Source organism: Coloeus monedula (assembly GCF_965178545.1).
Source record: "Coloeus monedula genome assembly, chromosome: 3".
NCBI classification, from domain to species: Eukaryota; Metazoa; Chordata; class Aves; order Passeriformes; family Corvidae; genus Coloeus; species Coloeus monedula.
The window spans coordinates 10,860,966-10,884,507 of NC_138783.1; the positions used below are offsets into that span (position 1 = coordinate 10,860,966).

A 23,542-nucleotide genomic window follows, 5' to 3' on the forward strand; every position below is an offset into this window, starting at 1 on the left:
GTGAAATATAATGGGAAAAGACAATAAAATCTGATATGAAAGACAATCATGCACAATAACCATGTTAGCTTCCAAGTTTTTGTATACAAACAAATACTCTATTAACAAACTTCACACCACACACAAAAGGCAACATCTTCACAAAAAGTTATCATAAAAGCATATCACTGATCCTGATTTTTTTTTTCTCTGAGCTTGCATTCTCTGTATAATGCTTGGGACAAATGAGAATAGGTGTGAAAAGAACCATTAAAAAAAATTGCCACTGCATAGGCCATTCGGATGGCTCTGTTCATCCACAAGATAAGGAACACAGAGAGCTGAATTCAGATTCACCCTGCAGTTCTCTCATGCTTCCAGGCAAAAGTACAGGAAATGACAGTCTACTTTGGAGCTTGTTTTGGAGAAAAGTGGTGTGAAACAGCTTCAATATTATAGAGAACTGGCTTGGTACTTTTCAAAGTCGGGTGTGACTGTATCCACCTTTTTGTTATGATGATATAGCAGTGAAAATACATTCTGTATATAAATCAGCAAAACAGCTGAAAATAGAGACAGTGTGATTAATCCATATATTTTTAAAATAAATATGTACAATATTTACATTTTGGACAGTTCCAGAAATAACATCTCCAGATTATGAACACTACCTAAAAAAATTCTTTATTATTATAGAAAATGCATTTGCTGTACAAATATTTATAAATACTTTTGTATAAACTTTTTCAGGGAAATACCTGTGGATTCATTGAAAAGAAAAACATGAAAAATTCTTATTATCAGTTAACATTGAGCTATCAAGTCTCCACATATTAAACAGTTTAGAGCATCATGAATCAGACAAAAGTAGATTTTCAGTGTTGAGAATATTTTGTGTCCTGCTTCTGTGCCGCCATACTGACAAATGTGATTGTTTTTTCCGAAAATCTGCAGAAAAGCAGCAGGACCAAATCAGTTTGACTCACTGATTGTTACTGACTGCACCATGTCAGACAGGGCTTCTGGGTCTGCTTCTTCTTTACCATTATCTGAATTTTCTGATGAGATGTAACAGCCGGAATCTCTTGGACAGTCATTTAACTGTGATTTGTCAAAGCTCTCGTGAGGGCTTAAGTTCTGTGTCTCCTCACCACCCTCACTTATCTGCTGCTGGTCAACTAGAAAGAACAGAAAAAGAAAGAAAAAATTGCCAAAATAAGTACCTTGGGAAAGAGTTGAGATAGCAGCATGACTAATCTTGAAGAACTTTGGAAACAGAGCTGGTAATCTACACATGACTACATCAATATCTTTTGTCCATCAGAAACAGAAACCTCAGCATGAGAGAACTAAAAATATGATTACACGAGTGTAACATCTGAGTTGACATTGAGGTTGGTCTTCTTCCTTCTAGGTGTTTCTCAGAGATGAATGCTGGAGGCTTTGGCCTGATCCTTTATGCTGAGGTCCTTCAGGCTGCGCACAGGTGCAACAGTCACCGTGCGTGGTCACCGTGCCCACAGCAGAGACAGAACCTTTCCGCCTCCCACGCTCATATATCCCAGAGCCTGCTGTCTGAATTAATCATGGAGCCCACTGTGCCTTGTTTATAACACACTGCACTATAGATCTGTGTCTTTTGAATGCAACCCCCAACAGCTCATGTGCTCTCTGCAGGGAGAGAGAATGCGCTGGCCTTCAGAAGTGCTTGGCACCAAGATGTGGTAACGAGCTTTTCTAAAGCACTGAGCTTTTCAGCAGGAGTGGGTGGCTGATGGAAACTTCCTAAGCTTAGCTTGATATCCAGAAGGTTATTTTCCAAAACACAGAGACCTCAGAGGAACCTAAGATGCCTAATTTCTGCTATACAGTTTCTGAACTCTGTTCCAAAACTAAGTAGAAGCAAATTATCTTGCACATAATTTGTCCTTGTTTAGCCATGGTACGACTAATCTGTTCAAATTCAAAAATCTGCAACTCAGTGACAGTATCAACAGACCTCTCAAGAAAAGCTCAGCAAGACAGGACATACCTGTATATCATGACTAATATGTACTGGTTTAAAATTTCCTCTTCCTGTTTTCTGGCTGTGAAGTACATGTTTACTCACAGTAAATTTCTTAAGAAAATGAACTTTAAAATACAAATCTTTCCCTTTCCAACTTCTTTTCTTGTGCTGTTATCAACCTCCTGTAGTTGTAGTTTTACTTCAAACTGTGTCTGGCTTTCCAAACAAAGTATAGGGAACACATCTCAGAGGAAACAGATGGTTTTGCTCCAGATTTTCAGCCCTTCAGAAAAATGGTACCTTTTTGCTTTTGCAAAGAAAGTTCCCTTCTTTCACTTGATTTGTTACTCCATGGTTAAACAGTCAGCTTTGGATCTTTAGTCATATTTAAACTGTCTCAATTCAAGTTCAGGCAGAATGGAAGTCCTAAGATATTAAGGATTTAGTGCTGTGTCAAAATCTAAATCTATTTTAGTTCCTAGAGTTTTAAGATTTCCACAAAGAACATTCATGCCAACTTTTGTTTCAGTTTTTGAAAATTATAACATCTGGTAAAATGGGAAAGATTTTAAATTTGATTTTTTAATCTTGTACTGAATAAGAAAGAATAAATTAGAAATGAAAACCTGAAATATTTCACTCTTTTAGAGCAAAATGGAACAGCTGGAGAGTTTCTTCTAGACTTCTTTCATTGTGTGAGATATCAACAAACTTATTTCACAAAGCATTCTGATACACTGAGAAACAGTTTGAGGTCTTGAGGGAAGTCTTGTACATTTGTTTGGCCTGATTAAATCTGCTTAATATTTTCTAACTTCCAATTGCCTAAATAAATTGAAAAACTAAGGCGATATTTGAAGAAAAGAATCCAAAGCCTCAACTTCATTATTTTTTAATAAAGTCTGAGGGTATAGGCATAACCAGATGTATTTAGAAGAATAATAAAAAAATATTACTTTAAGTATTTTCCAAGGAATAGCAGTTCCACCTTGTTCCCAAATAAATTAATGGTTAATTGCACTTGTGTGGAAGAGTACACGTTGGAGCAAATTTAATTGATATCTCTAACTGTTTGATCTTCTTCTCACTTTACAGAACACAGTTTGTCATGTCAAGTGTTATCTCTCTCTTTGCAGGGAAAATATTTGATCATGTAGGGTCCAATTGATTTCTGATTGAAGTCAGGAAGGAATTACAAAGGCATCACACTGGTGAAGGTATTCCCGCTGCTACTGGCAGCACAGAAGTAGTTCAGCACAAATAACAGTGATGCCCCAGTAAAGCCTTGTCCTGAGTGTGTCTTTAGCAACACCGTCCCACCAGGGCAAAGGGAACCAGGTCTTGTGCAGCACTGGGAGCCCTCCTGCTCTGCCGCCTCCCCCTAATCCCCTCAGCCGCCTAATGCCGCTTGCTGCCTTTTCATCTGCTGCTCCAGCATCATCTGCTGCCCTGGCAAGCACTGACCTAAAAAGTGCTAATCCTGTTTACATTTTCAAGGTCAGAGAGGAGCCTCCATCCACTTTGTTTGTTTTACAATGGAAAGAAGACCAAGTAACCAGTGGATTAAAAGGAAAATGCAGTCTCAGTCACTGTATTAGTGCCTTGTAACTGGTTGTCTAGATAATCTGAGAAGTTCCTACATGAACAACAGATCCTAAATTTTCTTTTAATCAGTGTCTCCCTAGTGTGTTTCAGGGAAAAATGCACAGACAAGACTAGAACTGAGATTTCTTTTTTTTTAATCTGAATTTAGGTCAGTTAGGAAAACAAGAAATTTCTATTTAGAAAACATACATATATGTAAAACTTCCTGTAAAACTAGTTGAATTTTCTTACATGAAAAACTGAAAACTGAAACTATTCAGGTGTTTGAGACAGTAAAAATGTTGTATTTTCTATTTTTCATTCTAAGCAGAAAAAGTTGGAAGAACACCCCTCCCCCTCCATTTTTATGAAGAAAAGACTGAAAGCAAATTTTGGTGCCTTTTTTTCTCTTTAAAGCAGCCTGAAATATTATGCAGTAACTACTAAACCACTTGAACAGGATGCTGAGTATTATAAATATACATAGCATGCAATTTTAGATATCGCTTCATGAGAAAAGCAAAGCAACTTTTGCTCTTTTTCTTTTTTTTTTTTTTTAAGCTTTTGGCTCTTCTATTCTACTTAAGTCCTTTCTCTAACACATACATGCTCAAGTTCCACATTAGGAAAGGTAGGTTTGCTGCCTTAATCTTTGGACATCAGAAGAAAGCTACGCTGCACAGAAACCAGGAATTGATAAAATTGAACTGCCGTTAGATGTTGCGGAATCATCAGAAATAACTATCTTATCAACAAATGGAAGTCCTATCATTTTTCTACTGTAAAGCAGTTTCACATAAGATAAATGGCTCTCAGTCACTGTTGTCTATGATATGACCAGAAGAGCCCAAGATATGCATCATTTTGACACATATATTCCAGTACTCCTTTAGATGGTAGGATTATATTCAGACTTCTGAAAAAAATGTGAGGCCTTTCGCCTTGGTAAGAGGTGTGTGATGCATCTCTTATCTTCCTCACTATTTGGACCTTTAAAATGAGTTTTTGTTATTCAGTGACTTAGATATGCGCAACATGTGCAAGGATAGGTTTCTTTTTTCCTTCACCAGCACCTTTCCCCTTTCTAATGAGGTTAAAGTCCTGATTAGGGAAGCACTTTAAGCTTGGGTTTAAGGGAATTCAACTCAAGAATGCACAGAGGTCACACTGACTCCTGTGCGGTTATGTCAGTTTAAACCAGATGAATGGCAGGAGGCTTACATCTTGTCTTGGACAAAAAGAAGGTCACCCAAGAGCAAACCAAACTTCACGAGTGTGCCCTCTGAGAGTTTGCCTTTGTGAGTTTTGTCCAGAAGAACTGGGCTAGGAGCACTGTGCTTTAGGCTGAGTCACTTGTCTGCCCTCCTGGGAGGTGCAGCGGTGCTGTACTGAGCAGAACCTCTCAATAACTAAAGAGAATCACAAAATCACAGAACCACAGGATAGTTGGAACAGACCTCTGGAGGTCATCTGGTCCAACTCCCCTGCCAAGGTAGAGTCACCTGAATCAGGTGATGCAGGAATGTGTCCAGATGGCTTTGGAACGAGAGAGGGAGACTCCATGCCCTCCCTGGGCAGCTGCTCCACTGCTCTGCCACCCTCAGTGTAAAGAAGTTCTTCCAAGTTGAGCTGAAACTTCTGTTTTAGTTTATGGCCACTGCTCCTTGCCTGGTCGCTGGGCCCCACTAAACAAAGTGAGTCTTGAAGGATGAAGCCAGACCTCCTTTGTATGTACACAGGCCATGTATCACCTGTACCAGTTAGACCATCTAAGTGTGAAACTGAGATGAGAACTCACAAAGCATCAAACTCAGAAAAGAACATTTTGAACTAGTTAAGGGCGATAATTCTTGAAAAAGACACAGAGAAACCTGAAGTGGTTTGTGCAATGCTTTGGGCATTGAAAAGACTAAATATTTGTGGATATTTACAGACATGCAACTTAAAATGCTGCATTCACTGAAATCAGTGGCATAGCTTTTGTGGGAGGGAAAAGTTACTGAACTGATGTGAGAACTTGTGGTGAAAACAGAAATGAGAAGCTTCTTTTTTAATCTAAAATCTGGAAACAAACAGATGTGCCTGAAAAAAAGGTGAAAAATACTAATATTCATGCAAGGATGAGCTTCCTTGGGAAATCTGGCAGTATTATGTCCAGGCCAATGAGTTGTACCACAGTACAGAAAGGGAGACTGTCTTTGAGCACTGTTTGACCTTGACACAACACTGTGTGATCCCATGTATTGAAAGGGACTGTCCAGTGTAAAATGACACTCTTCATGCCTGATTCTCACATAAGGAATGTGACTGAGAACTGAAAGTCGAGTCCTTATCTATCTCCTATCTTGCTGTCCACGTACGATAAATAAAGAACAAACCTTATCTGGTATTAGTAGTGGAATTTAGAGTATGATCTGCACTTAAATATGAAAAGTAAGCTAAGGAAATGGATTAGGGGAAACAAGTGTAAAATAGTATCCCCCAAATTGCACATATTCACCTTTTGGGTTTTTTTCCATAAAATGAACTGTATGCACATATCCAATGAAGTCTCATTTTTCTTTAGTTCTGAATAGCTTCGAACTAGTGTCACCCACTGGACTTCAGGGATGAACCTCTTGATTTAAATCATCTATGTGAGAAGGAATCAAGCCTATTTTGCACACACAAAAACATGTGTCCTGGGAAGCGGTCAAGAAAAGAAGTTCCAAACTTCTTTTATTACTTTATTCATTAACTATCCAGCAACTGCTTCACTTTAAAAATAGCATCCTACAAAAGCACAGACATCCATCTCCTGTCTGGAAGCCATCTGGGAGAAGAATGGAAAGTTATTAAGAAATACTTTATGAAAAAGCCTTTTTTCTTTTTTTTTCTCACAGACATGAATTAATGGAAACCAAGAATTTTGCCCCAAATATATAGGTCTGACCAACTTCTAGAAAATCTAAAAAGATACCTGAGAAGGGGGGAAAGGTCATGAGGAGCTTACAAGTCCTTGTAGTTCTAGGGTAGCCTTGCTGCATGAAGTACTTGAAGATGATGAATTTGGGCCTGGACTCCCAGGAAAGTTAGAAAGAAGATAGAGCAATACTAGGAAGGAAAATTCTGCTTAAAAAACACTATGTGGTAGCATTTGCTAGATAAAAATTACTTTTTAAAATTCATGGTATAAGATGGGTAAAATTTTTTCTTTCAAATTCATTCACTCTAAATCACATGTAAGATTAAAAAAATGGCACTGCCAGAAATCCTGTATTTTGCATGGTTGTAGGTAGCACATAATGTGGAAACTACTGCTGAAGGTCTTTTGGTTTGAAAACTCAATAAATGTTTATTCTGCAAAATGAATTATACACCACAAGTATGTGTTATGAAGAAATTACTTAGTATAACATACAATAAATATCAAGAAAAAGCCAAGAAATGAAAAATAAATTTAAAGCCCTGTAAAAACCTCTGGACATCTCACAAGATCAGATTTCATATGAAAGAAATATGAAATCTTGTTTTACTACATTTATAGGAGGATCTAGTAAAATGAGGCTGTGTTCCAGCACACTTGGCTGTTCTGAATAATAGCAGAGTCACAAAAACTCAGAAACCCTTGTATTTCAACTCTGGGCCATACTTGACACTCCATCCATTAATCGAACACGTGCTTCATGGAAGCATGAATGGATTGCAGAGACATGGAACTCTTCCAAGCTCTGTGAGAAAGACGGGCTTAGAACAGTAAACACAGTCTATGGCCTTAGCTTATTTTTTCATAAAGCAAGAAAGTGAACTTTTTGCCCAGAAAGTGCTGAAATTCTATCTAGAATGCTCTTGGCCAGTAAACAGATTACTTTGTAGCTGTGGGTAATTATGCAGCTCACTTCTAAGCAGTGCACAAAATCAATTTTAATTAAAAAATCATTTATGCTGGGCTGAGCCATGCCCATTTAGGAAAAAAAAAATATATATTGACCCAGGAAAGTTCAGTCCAGATGCAGAATTCACTTTCACAGTAGCACCCAGCTCTTTCAACCCAATTTTCCAATCTGATTGACAGAAGGACAAAGAGGTCAAATGATTCGTACGACGCATGTGGAGCTTATCCCCAAGATCATCTTGACGCTCTGTCTTTCTTTATAACAACTTAACAGATAGCTTCTATCCATTTTGGTCTTTAGTATCCTCCTTTCTAGAACAGGTTGTTCAATTCTGCCCTTACCAGTCATGCGACAAATGCTCTGATCCTTTTGCAACCAGACAAGGCAAGGATTCAAGAATCAAACTAGGACAGTATTTACTCATGGCTTACCTTAAAGTATACACGAGTCTTACAAAACTCAGCTAGACTTAAATGAATGCTTATAGCTGGTATGACACAAAAAGATGTTGTGGTTCTGGTCACTGTGAGCATTCATAAATTCTGGGAAAGTTATTTGATTGAATTTGAGTACTGGAAAGATTTGCTATACCTATCTAAAGTGCATGTGAAACAAATATTCATTTCATCTCTTGAAATAAGGCTACAGTGCCATCACTGATTTTGAAGCATGGACCACTTTATAAGATTTAATGTTATTATTCCCAGAACTGTTACAAGATTTTGAACTATTAGACTACCATGCAGATAACATCAGGGACACTGTTTTGCCTGGAGAAGTGACTTAATCGTATGCTGCCAATGTAAGAAGAACCTGATTTGGATAATAAAGGTAAATTTATTCATTTTCAGTGTATGGGACATGTAAGGACCTTGTTAGGTTTGGTCCTTGCACAGATGTATGTAGAATATTAAGTGTTAAGACACTTTCAGAAGAAAGGTTCAGTACTGAAAGCTGCTTGCTCTGCTTTTTGTTACCCAGCAAATATAAACAGCAAACCATATTCTCACCACTACAGAATAGTTTGGCTCTCGTGTGGTCTGTTAGAAACCACGGTGTTCCAGTCTGGCTTTCACACTCGTGCACAAGTGCAATCTTGCGTTTTTATTTTCTATATTTCTGGTTTTAAATATTTCAACATTCACAATAAAAGGTGCAGAAAGCACAGCAAGGCTGGTTTCCACAAAAAACACACTATACTCAGTATATACATTTTCAGAAGACTTCCAGGTTGATCGCTGCAATAAAACTCCTGCAAAATGTAACCCTTTTTTTTCTGGATTCACTCTTTCAATCATTGCTTCTACGTAGACAGCCCTTCAAGAGTTCTTTTCAAACCTGTCATCTCACAAAGCTATAGACCAGAAAGAACTTCTGAACCTGGAGGGCCAAGAAAACCTTTCTGATGCCACTCCAACATGTTTGCAAGAGCCCTACCTTCCCCTGGAAGCTGAATAAGAACAGGAACAACTGAATGTACAAATGGGGCCCAAAAAAGGCCCAAACATTCAGCAAAAAACCTGAAAGCTGGCTACATACTGAGGAGATAATAAGTGGATGCCTGACAAAAATTGCTATTAAAATATCTGAGGAAGGCATTGTTTTTGCTTCTCTCTCTTTCCTATCCTTCTCAACAGGAAGCACACATCTGATGACATGACTGCTCGGCATAGGGGGAGTATGCACAAATGTTAACGAAGACAAAACACCTCCTGTTTTAGCCGAGTGTCTAATTAAGTAGATGCCTAGCTGTAGTTTCTACAGAATTGACATCAATTATTTAAAATTCGAAGTCAGACTGGAAATACCATTAAAATATCATGAGAAAATGTTTTTTTCTGTTCTGTATCCTAGCTTTTCCACTCCCCACGAAAGGAACGAGTAAAGAAAACAAAATGGTGATCAATATACGTGCATATACACATCCTGTATGTTCAGCTTTTGGAAGTTCACCAGAAACACAAGTTAGATTAATTTTGAGAGAAGAATGCAAACCAGCTACAAGTGTGTATATATATATTTTTTTTTTATTATTTTTTTTTTTTTTTTACAACACTTTCCTACCAAAAAAGCTAATTTGGATAAGGATTTAAGTGTGGGATGAAGTGAGGGGAGAAAAAAATTTGTAATTATCTGCAGAATGTTGTGTAAAAAATTAAAGAAAATTCTTTACTGGAGCTGTTTGAAATAAGCTCTGTTTTGGTTGAAATACTAGTGCATATGACTTTTAACAAAGCTTAAACACTTACTGTCACAGTCCTGGAGATTTTCAATTGCTGATAACAATCTTGCCCTGTCATCTGGGTTCGAAATATTTAATTCAATCAGGTGGCTTTCCTGTAGATCCTTTAAGTCCTCTAGAGTTTCATAGCCATTTAGCAAGAGGGTTGATGCATACTCCTACAAAAAGAAACAAGCAAATTCTCTCATGGAAACAAGCACTATGTTTACTGGAGGAAAAGGCGCAATTTCACTTTTACTTTCTGGCCAGGATGAAATGGGCTCCGTTCTCCAGTCCAATTGACTCACCTTTGGCAGAGATGGAGAACAAGAGGGGACAGAGGCAGACACGCCTGGGAGTCCTCCTGGCCATGCCAGCATCTGTGCCTGAACTCCATAGCACAGTCCAGCAGCAAACAGGACCAGGGCAGTGCTCTATCAGAAATTATTTAATCTGCTGAGTGTCTGGACTTTTGTGGGTCACTCCATGAGTGTCTCCCACACTGAACCCAGGAGGGCCTCTGAGGAAAGGAGTGCTCTGCCCTTTGCACAGGAGGAGCCCCTTGATACAAGCAAGGGGAGAAGCTGAGGGAGCCCTTAGCCCTGCTGTGTCACACATGGTCCCCTTGAGCTGTGTGTCGACTCAGTACAAAGCTCTGTGCATGCTCCAGGGAAAGGAATGTTTGCATCAGCAGCAAAGCAATTACCCTTATTAAAAATGTTACTTGTAAATCATGACCTCATTACACTTTGACACTCAGTCAAGATCTAGGGTTGCAGAGAGGGAGAAAGGCACAACCTGAGCACAGTGCAAAAACATTATTGCTCCCTAAAGATCACAAGAAATTAAGAGCACAAATTCTCAATTTTGACACTGGAGTCAGACTTCAGCCTTGTCCCTGAAGTGTCCACAGCCACACATCTCCTATGCTTAGGGACACGAATGCAGTCAGGCTGACGTGACAAGTCACCAGTGTCCCTCTGAGTGGAGTCTCCTAGCTCAGCCACATGATAAGGAAAAATGCAGTTCTATAAGCCACTCACATCAGATAAAAGACAGACACGAGGTTGCTTTGCTTTGCTGACATCAAAACTGCTGAAACCTTCCTTTCTCCTCCTGCCTGTAAATGACATTCAAACCCGAGCGCACAGAAAGGGAATGTTTCAAGTAGAGCTGGGAAATGCGTTGGCTGACCTGCAGGTGGACACATTCCAGGAGCTCTTGCAATGTTTTAGGCTTGGTCCTTTTGCTTCTTCTGTGTGGGTTTATCTTTCTGGGTGCAGCTTCTTCTTCCAAGATAATATCCACGTAAATGAACTTGAAATTTCCTACTTTGTTGTTCAGCATGCCTGTCCATATGCCCATGGGAGTTTTGCAGATGATATCTATGATGTCTCCTTTCTAGAACAATAAAAAAAGCACACCACTTCTTGTAAGTCTGGTTTGTCATATGTAGCTTTTCCTCTATGGACCAAAACCAGCACTAATCAGTGAGAAGTAACTTCTTTTACTTACCTAGATTTAGTGCCTCTACTTTTATAAAATCCCAGGAAATACTTACAGAAAATGGAGCTATTTCTTATCTCTAAACCTTTGCAAAGGAGAGGTGAGCATAAGCAGCCCCTCTCACTATTTTTGTGCTCCACTTGGTCCCTGAAAAGGGATATGGTTTCACCAGCAATTAACTTCTGTCATGGCCAGTGGGCATAGATTTGGCAAAAAGCAAGGGATTACTGTAAGGTTATTTTCAAAATACGTGCCAAAGCATTTACAGAATAATCTTATTATCTAGCCTCTCAAGGGTTGTCAAAAACAGATAGCTGATCTATGTGAAAGGTGGACTCTTACCCATTTTACAGTAAAAAGCACTGGCTACATTTCTCAAAGGTAATAATGAACATTAACTCCCTTAACAAATATGAGTGCTAAAAAGGGTGACAACACAGCTGCTTCAAGAGGGTTTTTTGGTAAAAGTGTTCACAGCCACGCTGTGGGAACCAAGGTCTCAGCTCAGCAAAACGATCATTCTGAGTAATTCTCATAGTAAAAAGGCTCTTACAAAGTCATACACCCTACACAACTTGCTCCCAGGACCTCAAAAATGAGCCCTCTCTTCTTGGCACATACACAGAAAGATGTTGAAAGCCTTTAAAGAGTTATCCAACAAATGCCTACTTAATTTGGGATTCTGTTACAGTTAGAAATCAAACTCAGTTTGTTAAGATGTGTTCACAGCTCCAAGACTTAGATCTTTTCTGGCCTGGTCAAGGAACAGCAAGTCAAGTAGTCACCCTAGTTTTGGTACAAACCCAAGTACAAAATTGACTGTGAGCTGGTGACCCGTTTTAGTCAGAATATGGGGCTCAGAGCTGTGAGCACATTTGAAATGGAAACTAAAAAACATTTGTTTAAAGCTCTGTAAGCGCATGTTATTCTACAAACTCATTCAGGCTCAGGAGCTTCAGATGTGGATGCAGATCAGGATTAGGCAGTGGCTTTAAGCCAAGCTGAAGATACACTTTGAATTCAGACTCAGGGTACTGAAATTTTGTGTGATAAACATGGGGGATTTCAACCCTAAGTACTAGTTTATAATTCCGAAATACACTACCCTAGGGACTAAAACAGAAACCTACATGAGCCAGCAGATATTTGCCATTTCATGACCAGTTAAATAGTTGAAACAGTTAAACTGTATTAAAAGAAATGCCCTAGATGTGGGTGGAAGTGGAGGGCAAGTGTTGAAGACTGCAAGTACCAGCAGAACAACAGCTCTCATGTAGGCCAGAGAGGAGGGGAGCAAGTCTGTGTGAGATACAGGTGAGGATTTGGCAAAAAGAAGAAGCTGGGAAGAAGAAAGGAGTCTGAAGTGCAAATATAATCTGGATATGAAGGTACTTAAAAAGAGGGAAAAGAAGTCCAGATTACAGACATGAGTAGTCTGAAGGGCTGGGCTTTTTTTAGTAATGTTTAGCTGGGCCCCTGTTTGTTGCTCGTCTTCCTCACTCACACAGCCCAGACACCCCTGCCATGTCTGGGCTGAAGAAAGTTCACAGTTCAAAGGGAGGCTTAAAGAAAAGTTTAATGGAAAAGCAAGCTGTTTATATTAAATGCAATGGGTGCCACTGAGCTTTGGATATATCCTAACTGTGACTTAGAAAGCTGGGGAGACAACTTCACATCCCATGAGACTTTACTCTTTCTTGCTACAGACCTTGTATGTGGGAAGCAACATACAAGGTTGCTTCTGAGGAAAGCTGGGGTATGTAGATAGATACTATGAAGAGGTTCCTACCTGGAATCTTTGCCTTAAAAAGCCTTTAGCAAGCACTTGGCTTTGCAGTCTTGTGTGAACTAAGTCCTTACAGAAGCATTGTGAAACCAGATCGGCCTTACTTTTAGAGTGTTCCACATGCTTAAGCAGTTAAAAATTCATTATTAAATGTATTATTTACATGTTAAAAATGGTCCCTCTGGCATTGTTAGTGGGAAAGAAGGAATTCTGGTGGTTGTCTTACCTTGATTTTCAGTGAGTCAGTGTCATAAGGACTCGGTGTGAAGTCGGTGTGGACTTTGGCTCTGCCGCAGAAGGGCCCATTGTAGGGGACCTCATCGTCAAAGCGGAGGCTGTCCCTGTTGCTCGTGCCATCGGAGCAGCTGGTCACCCCACCTGGGAGAGAGGCAGCTTGAGAGACCCCTGCACCAAATGCCCAGACATGCAACTCTGCACAGCAGCCAAGAGGAAAGTGTTCAAAACCACAGAATCAGAGACAGAGCATATTCTGTGTGGGTTTGACACGTCCCAGGATAACTACATTCAATAAAAATCATGCTATAAGAGACAGAAGAAAATGGATAGGACATCTTTCATTAATATCTTCCCTACAGTAATCTTTTTCTGTTGATGATGCTAATAGACTACACATTTTACTTACAGACTTTTTGAAATATTACCTCTGCAGATTAATAAAATGTACCCTAAAAGTGCAATTTAGGGAATTAATTCTGCTGAACTTCTCCTGTTTATTCAGAGAAATGAAAACAAGTGTTGTAGAAGTTATTTTATTTCATTCCAGAGCTAGCTGAAACATCAAAGGAACCTGCATTGCAGAGGGAAATTTTAATCTTATCAACATTTCTGCCTGTCATTTTATCCAAGTTGAGCAATAAAATATCAGCAGAGTAATTCAAGCAAATTTGAGCAAGCTCTGCAATATCCCATCCAAATATGTTTTTAGATAAGAGCAGCAGTGTGTTGGAAGTAAACTCCCATATACGATTTTCACAAATCACGTCACAGAAAATGATCATAAAAATGGTTTTGTTTGAGGTGATTGCTTAAGTGCACAGTTCCATCTCAGGGCCAGATTAACTCTTAAGTGCAAATGGTCTGGACTGCAGCTCCAGTCTGCACTCAGGGCTCGGGTGGTGCCTGCAAGGTGGCACAGCAGTGTCACCAGGGATAGCTGTGGCCTGCCACCCAGCAGATGTCCACAGCAGAGCAACACAGAGAGAGGTGGAGGCACATTTCTCATCAGAGACTCCTCTGCCCTCCGGCCGAGACCACCCTGATGGGGGAGGGTTTTCAGTGGGTTTCTGGTGGGCTGTGTCTCTCTGCATCATGTCCCAAAGCTGCCAGGTCAGACCCACATCCTCCACCATCTCAGAGAGACTTTGTCTGCCTCACATCTCCAGGGCAAAGGATGAACTCACAGCCAGTCCACCAGGAGAGGATGCTTGAGTGGCTGCACACACTGATTGCAAACCCAGCACTATAGCAGTGATAACCCCACAAAAATTTATGGCATATATACCAGCAATATCCCCTATAATTTATGGGGTTTTTTTTTTTCAGTTAGTATTTCCACTCTTAAAAACACTCAAGTTATTTCTGGAGAGATGTATATCTACCTTAGCTGCTACCCATTTAACCAAATTACACTTTCGTCTGCCAGAACGAAGAGCTCTCTACCATCACATTTTTGATCACCAGCTCTGATTCCACAGACATAAGCAATAACTATATTGATCCAGTGACTCAATAAGAAGTATAGGTGTCTTGTACTTACTAGATGAGCTCTGGCCACTGTTCAGACTATAGAGACTTTCCAAAGAGTCACTGGTTTTCAGGGAGACCTTCTCAGTGTGCGTTCCACCACCAGGATCACTGTCATCTTTTCCCTCTTCATTCTTTAACACAAAAATAAAATGTTAACCCCCAAGAAACATATTTTAGAGAAATATTTTTTGTTTGTTTGTTTTAAAGCATCACTGGAGATTATCTCATCATTGCACTTCATTAAGAACTACTTCGTGAGAGAAAGCATTTTAAAAGTTGATGCCTGCTACTAACCATACCCAACAATCACCCCCAAGTATTTTATGATCTTGGAGAAATTCCCTGTCTTGTTTCTGTCCCACTCATTTCATCCCATCCTTGTTCAAACAGATAAGCTAGTAAGACTGCAACACACCATGGGAGCTGAAAGCTTATAACAGGAAATTAGTAGGCAGCCTGGTAAGATTTTGTCTGCTTGTCTCAGAGAAGGAAATATAAAGCTCATTTCTGAAAGCAGGTGGTGAAGAGCTGGCTGACACAGCTGTGTTTTACACTGAACTTCTGAAGATGGTGGTTACTTGGTGGCAGGCTGGGGACAGCATGCACACATGTAGGGCACTGGTACGTTCTAGCAGCGTGCTCACCACGCTACCCAACATACACCCTGGCCTCAAAATCCAGTGCATTTCAGAATTAACAGGTGCATGTTTCTCTCACAAAGTCTAATGGTGTATGAAATTGGCCCCTTGAGTTTATACCAATAAATCACACCTCAGGAATCACAGCCTATTCAAAGCAATAAGATCCATATTTCAGTCACATTTAAGTTAGAGATGATGTAACAGATAAATGAAATAGGGATGATCTTTTAAAGGGAGGGATTTTTCAACAGAATTCATCATATTGCCAGTGGGTGTGATATCCTGATGCAGCTGAAACTTCCTTCAGCACATTGTATTTGGGGAAAAATTAATTATTCACCAGTTAGATGATGAAGTGAAGCAAAGATAACAGTGCTTGCATGAAGCAGAGACCCACTTGGGTACACATCAGGCAGAGCACTGAAATGAAGAACTATACTGGTTTTCAACAAGAACTGTGCTTGTTACACCAGCCAGCAGCATAACCCACTGATTAATCAGGAGGCTGCTATTGATTGTCATCAACTCCTGCAGGAATGAAGATCATGCTATATGTGTGTCCAACCAGATAATCCATTGAATTTCTGTCATGGGGATTGTGGCTTTAAATGTGCAGAAAGTAAATATAAAAATATAACAAACATAAAGTTCATTGATTGCATTTTAGAGGAAAAAAAAAAGTAAACTAATGAAATAGGGATCCTTGTCTTGGACCTCCAAAAACTATTTAAGGGTATCCTGTGAAACATTATTTTCTACTTGTGAGGTTCCTCATTTATGTTCCTTACTTACTTGATATTGACACATGTGGGATAGGATGCAGACTAGCTAGATTTTTTTAGGATTGTTAAGTGTGGCAAGTTTTTTCCTTATGTTTTTAAAATTTGGAACTTACACAATGTACTGAGAAAACAGGGTTTTCAGTATGTGCAAGATTATGGTTTTTTATGTTTAATAAAGATGGTTTCACTAAGATTAGATAAGGTAGAAGGAGATAAGGCATATGAGTTGGAATTATCTAGGATGCTGGCTGACCTTTACAAAATGGACTTCAGAAATAATTCTTGTATTGGAAGATAAATTCTTCTAATGAAGCTTTTTGTAAACTGAGTATCAGATTGGTGATGAGGTTCAACCAATACTCCCTTGTGTCCACATGAGGAGGGTTTTTTTGTGCTCATACACACATGCTCATACAAATGTTCCTTGAGGAAAAAGCAAAATTAAATGATGTAAAACTCCTGTGACTCTCTTGGGCTCTTACTACGTGATTTGTGTGTACACTAAAATGCACATGAAGGAATAGGTACGTACCAAAAGCTGGCTTAATTCAGTATGTGTTGTTACCCTGGTTTTATGGTTTATCACAACTGAGGACAGTTGAAACATGAATAGAAAAAAATGCACATAACATGTTTACTTCACATGTGTTTTCAACAAACGCGAGGCTCTTAGGCTGTATTTACCATCTCCTCAGAGAGTGCCTTGATGTATTTTTTACCCATCTTTTTCTTCATGGTAAGTGAAATGGCTCTCATCTTCTTACTCAAACTTCCTCCATTGTTTGCTGCTTTGGTTGGTACTGCTTCCCCAATGTCACTTATTGTCTCCAGCTCAGATACCTGTTTTGAAAGCAAAAAGTAACCAATAACTTGCCACAAAAATAAAATGCAGGATATTGAAACAGGAATTACAGGGAAATATTAAGGACACTAACACAGTTAGCATGACAAAATTCAGTCACAGCCATTTGCCTTGGAAATTGTGTACCTAAACAGGTTGGCAGCACAATACTCTATGTGTGAATGACAGAAAGAAAATATATTTTATGGTAGGTAATGTTGTTACCCATTATTAATTGTCCCTAATGCAAATTAGAATTGAGGCAATTTTTGCAGAGGTCTTGAAAACAAAAGTGAGACATCTGTGGGTTACTTGTAAAGTGCTGGTTACTTGGGGCATGCACCAAATTGAAGTGCACTTCTTTGTGGTTTTTTTTTATAAATTGTTTCTAATTTTCACATCAAAGTGCCAAACTTTAGGTGTGAATCTCTTCTTCATTTTGGCAAGGCCTCAATCACTCAGACAGATCCAGGTACACAAGCAAAGTTCTCAGCATTGTAACATTTACACAATAGCTTCCCAGTGCTTTTGCATAACTGTCATGGGAAAGTGAACAGCAGAAATTTAAACTTTGTGTTCTACACACCTCAGCTGAATCATCTGTCTTTGATATCGAGTGATGCCTGAAACGGTCAAAGCTTCCAAAGCTGCTCGTGCGCTGTAAAAGAAGAGAAGACAAACCTTGACTCACTGGTGGTGTTTTGCTTTGTTCTGTTATTAAGAATTAAAACTGTCAAGCCACCTGTTGGTGTCAAAATCCCTCCCATATCAGTGGTCCACGAACTGTTACATCCAGCTAGAAACAAACTACGAGGTGACTGTAGGGGGAAAGAAATGGTGACTGCACAGCCAGAAGTAGAAAAATGAGTAAGAGAAACAATATTGCTTCAAATACTAATTAGGCAATGGATATGATTATGAGTTCTTCTACATCTGTTTCACATCACTTATGTAATAGGTATGTAAATAGCCATGCATTATTTGCAGGTAAGAAAGACTGTTGTTTATGAGTTTCGAGGAAAAGGTATTTTCATAAATATGATACAAGCGATAGACTTGGGTTTGGTGGTGTAAATTGTGGCAATTTGTACAATGTACTTTTTCAGCTGGGGAGGCAATTTATGGTTCTTTACCATCAGGAACCAGCAAGGACTGCTGAGGATTATGAATACATCTAGTCCAAAATGCACACAGAGGGAGTAAGTAACAGAATAATCAGGCAGGCCTCGTGCTTTTCTTCCCAATTTTCCAATTAGAAAGTCTGATTTTTAAACGTAAATGGGTACAATTTTCCGCTGTGCCATAGCTTTATTTTGCATAACAAAGCTGCATCACCTGAGCTGTGCATTAAGAGACAGCGAATGGATTGCTCTGACTTCCTTCTAGTTTTCACTCTTTCTGCATGTGGATAAATAACATGGGAAGCAGGGAAGTGGCACAGCAGATTTTGAGGAGTGAGGTCGTACAGAAATACCTGTCAGACATGCCCAGGCAGAGCTGCCTGACACTGCACTGCCCATGGTGGCAAAATGAATAAATTTGGCATTGATGACAAGTCAGGAGTCCCTTTAAGTGTGGCCCTAATAACAGCCAGAATTTGGACATCTATCCACTCTACAGCATCTTCAAGAGCTTATGTCTTCACCAATACTCACAGCTAAATCCAGAATGACTTGGGGTTTTTTAAGTACTTCCCTCTTCTATCCTAAATGAAAGCCTTTAATGCAGTATGAGAGTTCTTGAGCAGGGTTCACTATTTATATGAGGCAATATAATCTCAGACTATTTTTGAGTATTCAAAATCCCCTCTGGAGGAAAAAAGCACTGAACTAAAATAGCAAACCACAAAATAAATACATTCTGTCTGATTTAATAAGTAATTTCAGGCTATCTGGGCTACAGCTTTCCCTGTACTTATTCATCCTTTTACCTTGCCTATGTGATTTCAGCCAAACTAGTTCCTTGTTCCATTGATTTCTTCCCCCACCCCCAGCCACATGAGTCATCTTTTCATCTCCTCCAGGTTTCTAAAGCACCCACTGTGCACTCTTCACCTGGCATCTCCAGCTCCCTCCTTTTGCTGTCCATCCAGGAATTTCACAAGCCTCAAAAGGCTTGTGAGCTCCCAGCTTTCCAATCTTCTCCACCAGGCAAGAATTGTCAGAAGGAACAGAGGTAGATCATCCTTTGGGCAACAAAAGAGGAGCAAAGGACTGTTTTGGGAGCCAGTCCCTTTGCCTGCCTTCACACTGCAGGCACACTTAATGGACCTGCTTCCAGAGAAGTTAAGGAGAAATTCCTCTTTGATATATTTCCCTGTTTTCCCAAACTTATTTATTAAGCAACTCTGCCACCTCTCCCAAAAAATGAATGTGCACATAGCAGTGGGAGAGGCCTGAGGACAGTCAGATGAAAGAGGAAAGTGTACCGATATTTTTGCTCTCTATTCTAAGCAGTGTAGCTTAAAAGAAAAATAACATCCTTTTTCTTTTTCTTTTTTTTTTTCCCTCCTATATTTCTGGGCATATCTAACCTGAAAAATATTTCCAGCCAAAGGTTATTTGAAGAAACTGACCCAGATTTGTGAATATTTTTGGATAACTAGAGTGACATTTACTATTCACTGAGGGAAGAGGAAAAAAAAAGACAAAAATCACACAGCTTTCCTCTTAATTGTTTGTAAAATCTCTGTTGGCTAAATATTGTGGTTTATTGGTTTGTTTTTACATTGTGAAATTGAAAATTACAATCTGAACTGTACACTTAATTTTATCTAAAATCCCCATAAAGAACTTTGCTATTAAGTAGATGAAGAGCATCCTGTGACAAGGGGTTAGCTCAATAGTATGATATAAAAACACAGCCCTGAGGATTATGGTTCTATTAGACAGGATTAACACCTTTCACTAGCTTGTCAACCCAGCCAAATGTGCCCTGCAGCACAGAGCATGAGGGAGAAGGGAGCCTGGGATTCACAGCAATATTGGGAAAGTATAAGATTGTCTCAGCAATCTCTAAACATACACTGACCTTTCTGTTGCATTCCATCACTTCAATATGTCTAGTAGGAATAAGTGTATATTAAAGTGCATATGTGCTGGAAATAGTTTAAAAGGAACAAGAGGGAAAACATTGTTTAGTGTTGGTCTTACCTATAAACAGCTTGAGCACAGGGAAATCAGTTATTCTTTTTTGACCCTCGAAACAACCTTATATCCTACATGAGCAGGAGCCTTGGGCTATTTTGTAGTGTACTTCAATGTTGCTTCATCCGTATTAAATATTAATAAGGGTTACAGGATGATTTCCACTGTTCTAGATAATGGTCTTGCTGCACTGGAGAGCACTGAATAGGGCTGCTTCAGCAGTTCTCTACTAACTTTTTCCATTAAGTAATCAATAGGCACCACCTTTTAAAAATGTATCCAACCCCATTATACTGATAACGAAAAGCAGATTTAGGAGCTCCTGGCTGCAAAGGGAATGGGACTATTACTTCCTATAGTGTCAGTCACTGCATTAGTGTCAGGGAACACCTACTTTGTGAAGATATGGACAGGCCTTATTTCCAGGTGAAGGGAAGCTTTTAAAGTAAATGCAAAGCTACTATAGGAAAATTCACTGTTGACTTTTGATAACAGGATTCAGCATCCTATAAAGTTAGGTGGTTTTTCTGGCTCAATTCATGCAAGAGCTACTCAGGGATATGTTAAGCAAATACGAATTTGCTCAGTAAAATCTAATGGAGGCATGGGCAGAGAGAGAAACAACTGTGTTTTCTCAGACAGGGACTGATCAAATAATTTCTATAAATCAATGCATTGACTTCCATCTCTTCCCGTTCAGTATTCCAAACTAACATAATAGAAAATATCAAAGATACATTTAAGTATTTGAAAACCTTCTTCCATTTTCTCCTATATCATTTATTCCCTGAAATTTAGGAACTTTAAATAATCCTTTTAAAGGGATAAGTGCTATGTAATTGTTGTTTATTTTAATTTGGACAGTCTTCAGTTGATTGTCTGGTTTGTTGGTAAATAGCCTATAATTTTCCCTAGAAAATAATATGCTATGTATGCAAATAGTAAGACAACAACAACAGGTTCTGCAATCCATGTCTTTCTGTTACAAAACATCCTTCCCTTGTAGGACATATCATAGGAGAAGTAAGTTCTTGTCCGTGAAAAATTAGTCAGAGCTTCCCTGTGTCTAAAGACAACCCTTGAGCCAAAACTGACTGCAGTTATCCTGCTAAATAATCATTATGGGAGATATTCGTCCCATATTTTTCTTTGGACAATTCACACTGCTCAGCAATCTGGTTCCCTGCTGTCAGAAATTCCGGCCCATTATATTTTGCTTCAAGTCCTATTCAAAATATCTTTCAAGTCCTGCATGTTGCAAAGGCTTTGTACTGACCCTCTCACACAAGTAAATCTCTTCAAATTCCTCCATGCATTTTAATTTTTAGCTTCCATTCATCCTTAGACTACCCAGACCATGTAAGCTGTATAGGGGCAAACGTGGTCACTGGAAGTCATAAAAAGGGAACTCAGCATATTGCTCAATTTCCTTGACTGCCACAGACACTTGTCTTCTTCCCTGTTTTTTGAAAGCAGCCACAGCAGCTCTCAAGAGAACAGCCTGTTCTTGCTGCTCTGATTGATGGAGATAAGTGGAGATCAGGATTTGATTCATTTCTTCTATTCTCTGATGGTTCTACTCCCTTCAGAAGGAGGAGACCACTCTGAGAATGAAAGAGTTACCAAGTAGGGATGAGTATTTCCACTCTGCTATCTTATCTTCTTGCATAGATAATCAAAAGAATTGTCTCCTACTTTCCCAGATGGCAAGATAGCAATTTATAGCTTTTGGGATGTTCTGTGGAAAAGAAAAACCCTCAAACCAAACACCACCAAAAAAATCCTCACTTCTGTATGAAGAATGAGAATTTGCATAAAAGATTAAGCAGCTCTCTGAAGGGTAAAGGAAGCAATGAAAGAGAAGACATCATGACCTCTCTACTACAGGGAATTTTTCCTATTTACACATTAGTTACACATATAGAACTTCTGACCACTAACCAACACATTAATATAACTTTATAGCCCACATGAAACACGGCCTAAACCTTGCACTTCACCAGTCAAAAGCAATAAAAAAGATACAGCTTGTTCCTGCTAACTCAAATAGATCAATCTACTGAAATGGCATTTTTAACTGGCTTAAAAACGACTCTATAAAAGACTGGTTGTTATTGTGGCCTGGTGTTCAGTAGCTTCATGGAGGTGGGGAAAGAGGGGAGCAAAGTGGACTTTGAACAGAACTGCTGCCATGAACACCCTAATTTTAACAGTGAAAAAGGACTGGAAAAGAAAAGCTGAATTAAAAAATGAGTTAATCATAACTAACACTCCTCCAGGTGAACAAACCGTGCTCTCCAAAGTAAACACTGAGCAGCTGTTTTATCAGTTCCTCTATGTGGTACCAGCCTCGGTACCTACTGACACAAGGCACGTAGTTCCCAATAACCCAGTCATGCTTTCCAGGGGCACCTTGCACTGGGCAGGTGCTGGGGCAGCTGAGAGCAAGGGCAGAGCTGCTGCTCCTGCAGCTAAACGAGGGTGGGATCGTTTGCAAGGTCTGTAAGTATTCCTCTGGAAGGGGGCAGCCATGTAGGACATCTGAGCAATGAGGCAACTTCGTCTGGCAAAAAATGGGCTGTGTTGATTAAACAACTTTGTGAGGGACTAAATAAGGAAGCAATTTAGGAAACGCCAATCTTAACACTCGGAAAGTTTTGTGCAAGTGAGTGTTGCAAAATGTGCAAGGGGGGGAAGGGATCTGACTCCACTTTCTTTAAATGCACATTGACCCTGAATTTTGAGCACTGTCGTTCCTGCCCAGTTGCTGCAGAGCACTCTCAGTTCCCAGTGAGAAAAGTCACTCCAAGTGCTCTTCTGGCTGTCCAATTCTGGGAGTGTGCACACAGGTATTTGCAGTAATTATGTAATTAAGACTTTATTATTTATATGACATTTAATTAAAAGTGACTTTCAGTGGCACACAAAACCATGAAAAGAAAATGACTTTAAAAGAAGGTTAAGGATGTGTGACAAACTCAGAGGAGCTATGAAAATGACAGTTAAGGATTTGGCATGATGTGCACTTCCACCTCCCTGCTATCCTTTTTTTACCCTTCATTTACACATGGGCCGAAACACCGAGGGATGAGCCTTGAAATCCACCCTCCACAAAACCGTCTCTGCAGTAGAGGGGAGCGCTGCCTGAGTTAAACACTACGTAAGCATTGCAGGCTTTGATCTTTAATCTCTTAAATACCAACTTCTTTCCTCTCCTGAAACTTCCTCCTCTTCAAAACAGCTGAATTCACAGACGAATTCTCACATTTTGAAACCATATCACCTAGCAGCTTCAATTAAAGTCCTTTCCCTGCTTACTTATACAGCATGATTTTAATAATGCTGTGTGTTACTAGGTCCTGACCTTGCAGGGTTTGGCTGGATTTCCTGTATAAGAGAAATTACT

General features: G+C 39.4%; 1 protein-coding gene across 1 annotated transcript in view; it reads right to left on the bottom strand.

Moving 5' to 3' along the window:
• Positions 1 to 863: 863 nt before the first annotated feature.
• Positions 864 to 23,542, bottom strand: part of SAMSN1 (SAM domain, SH3 domain and nuclear localization signals 1) — a gene marked incomplete at its 5' end in the record, with an annotated part of 32,750 nt that continues 10,071 nt past the window's right edge. Inside the window, 7 exons of the mRNA XM_082277639.1 lie at positions 864 to 1,157; positions 9,696 to 9,846; positions 10,862 to 11,068; positions 13,186 to 13,337; positions 14,737 to 14,857; positions 16,834 to 16,989; positions 17,577 to 17,648. Coding sequence (XP_082133765.1) covers positions 952 to 1,157; positions 9,696 to 9,846; positions 10,862 to 11,068; positions 13,186 to 13,337; positions 14,737 to 14,857; positions 16,834 to 16,989; positions 17,577 to 17,648 — 1,065 coding nt within the window. The 3' untranslated portion in view covers positions 864 to 951. The remainder of the gene's footprint in view (positions 1,158 to 9,695; positions 9,847 to 10,861; positions 11,069 to 13,185; positions 13,338 to 14,736; positions 14,858 to 16,833; positions 16,990 to 17,576; positions 17,649 to 23,542) is intronic.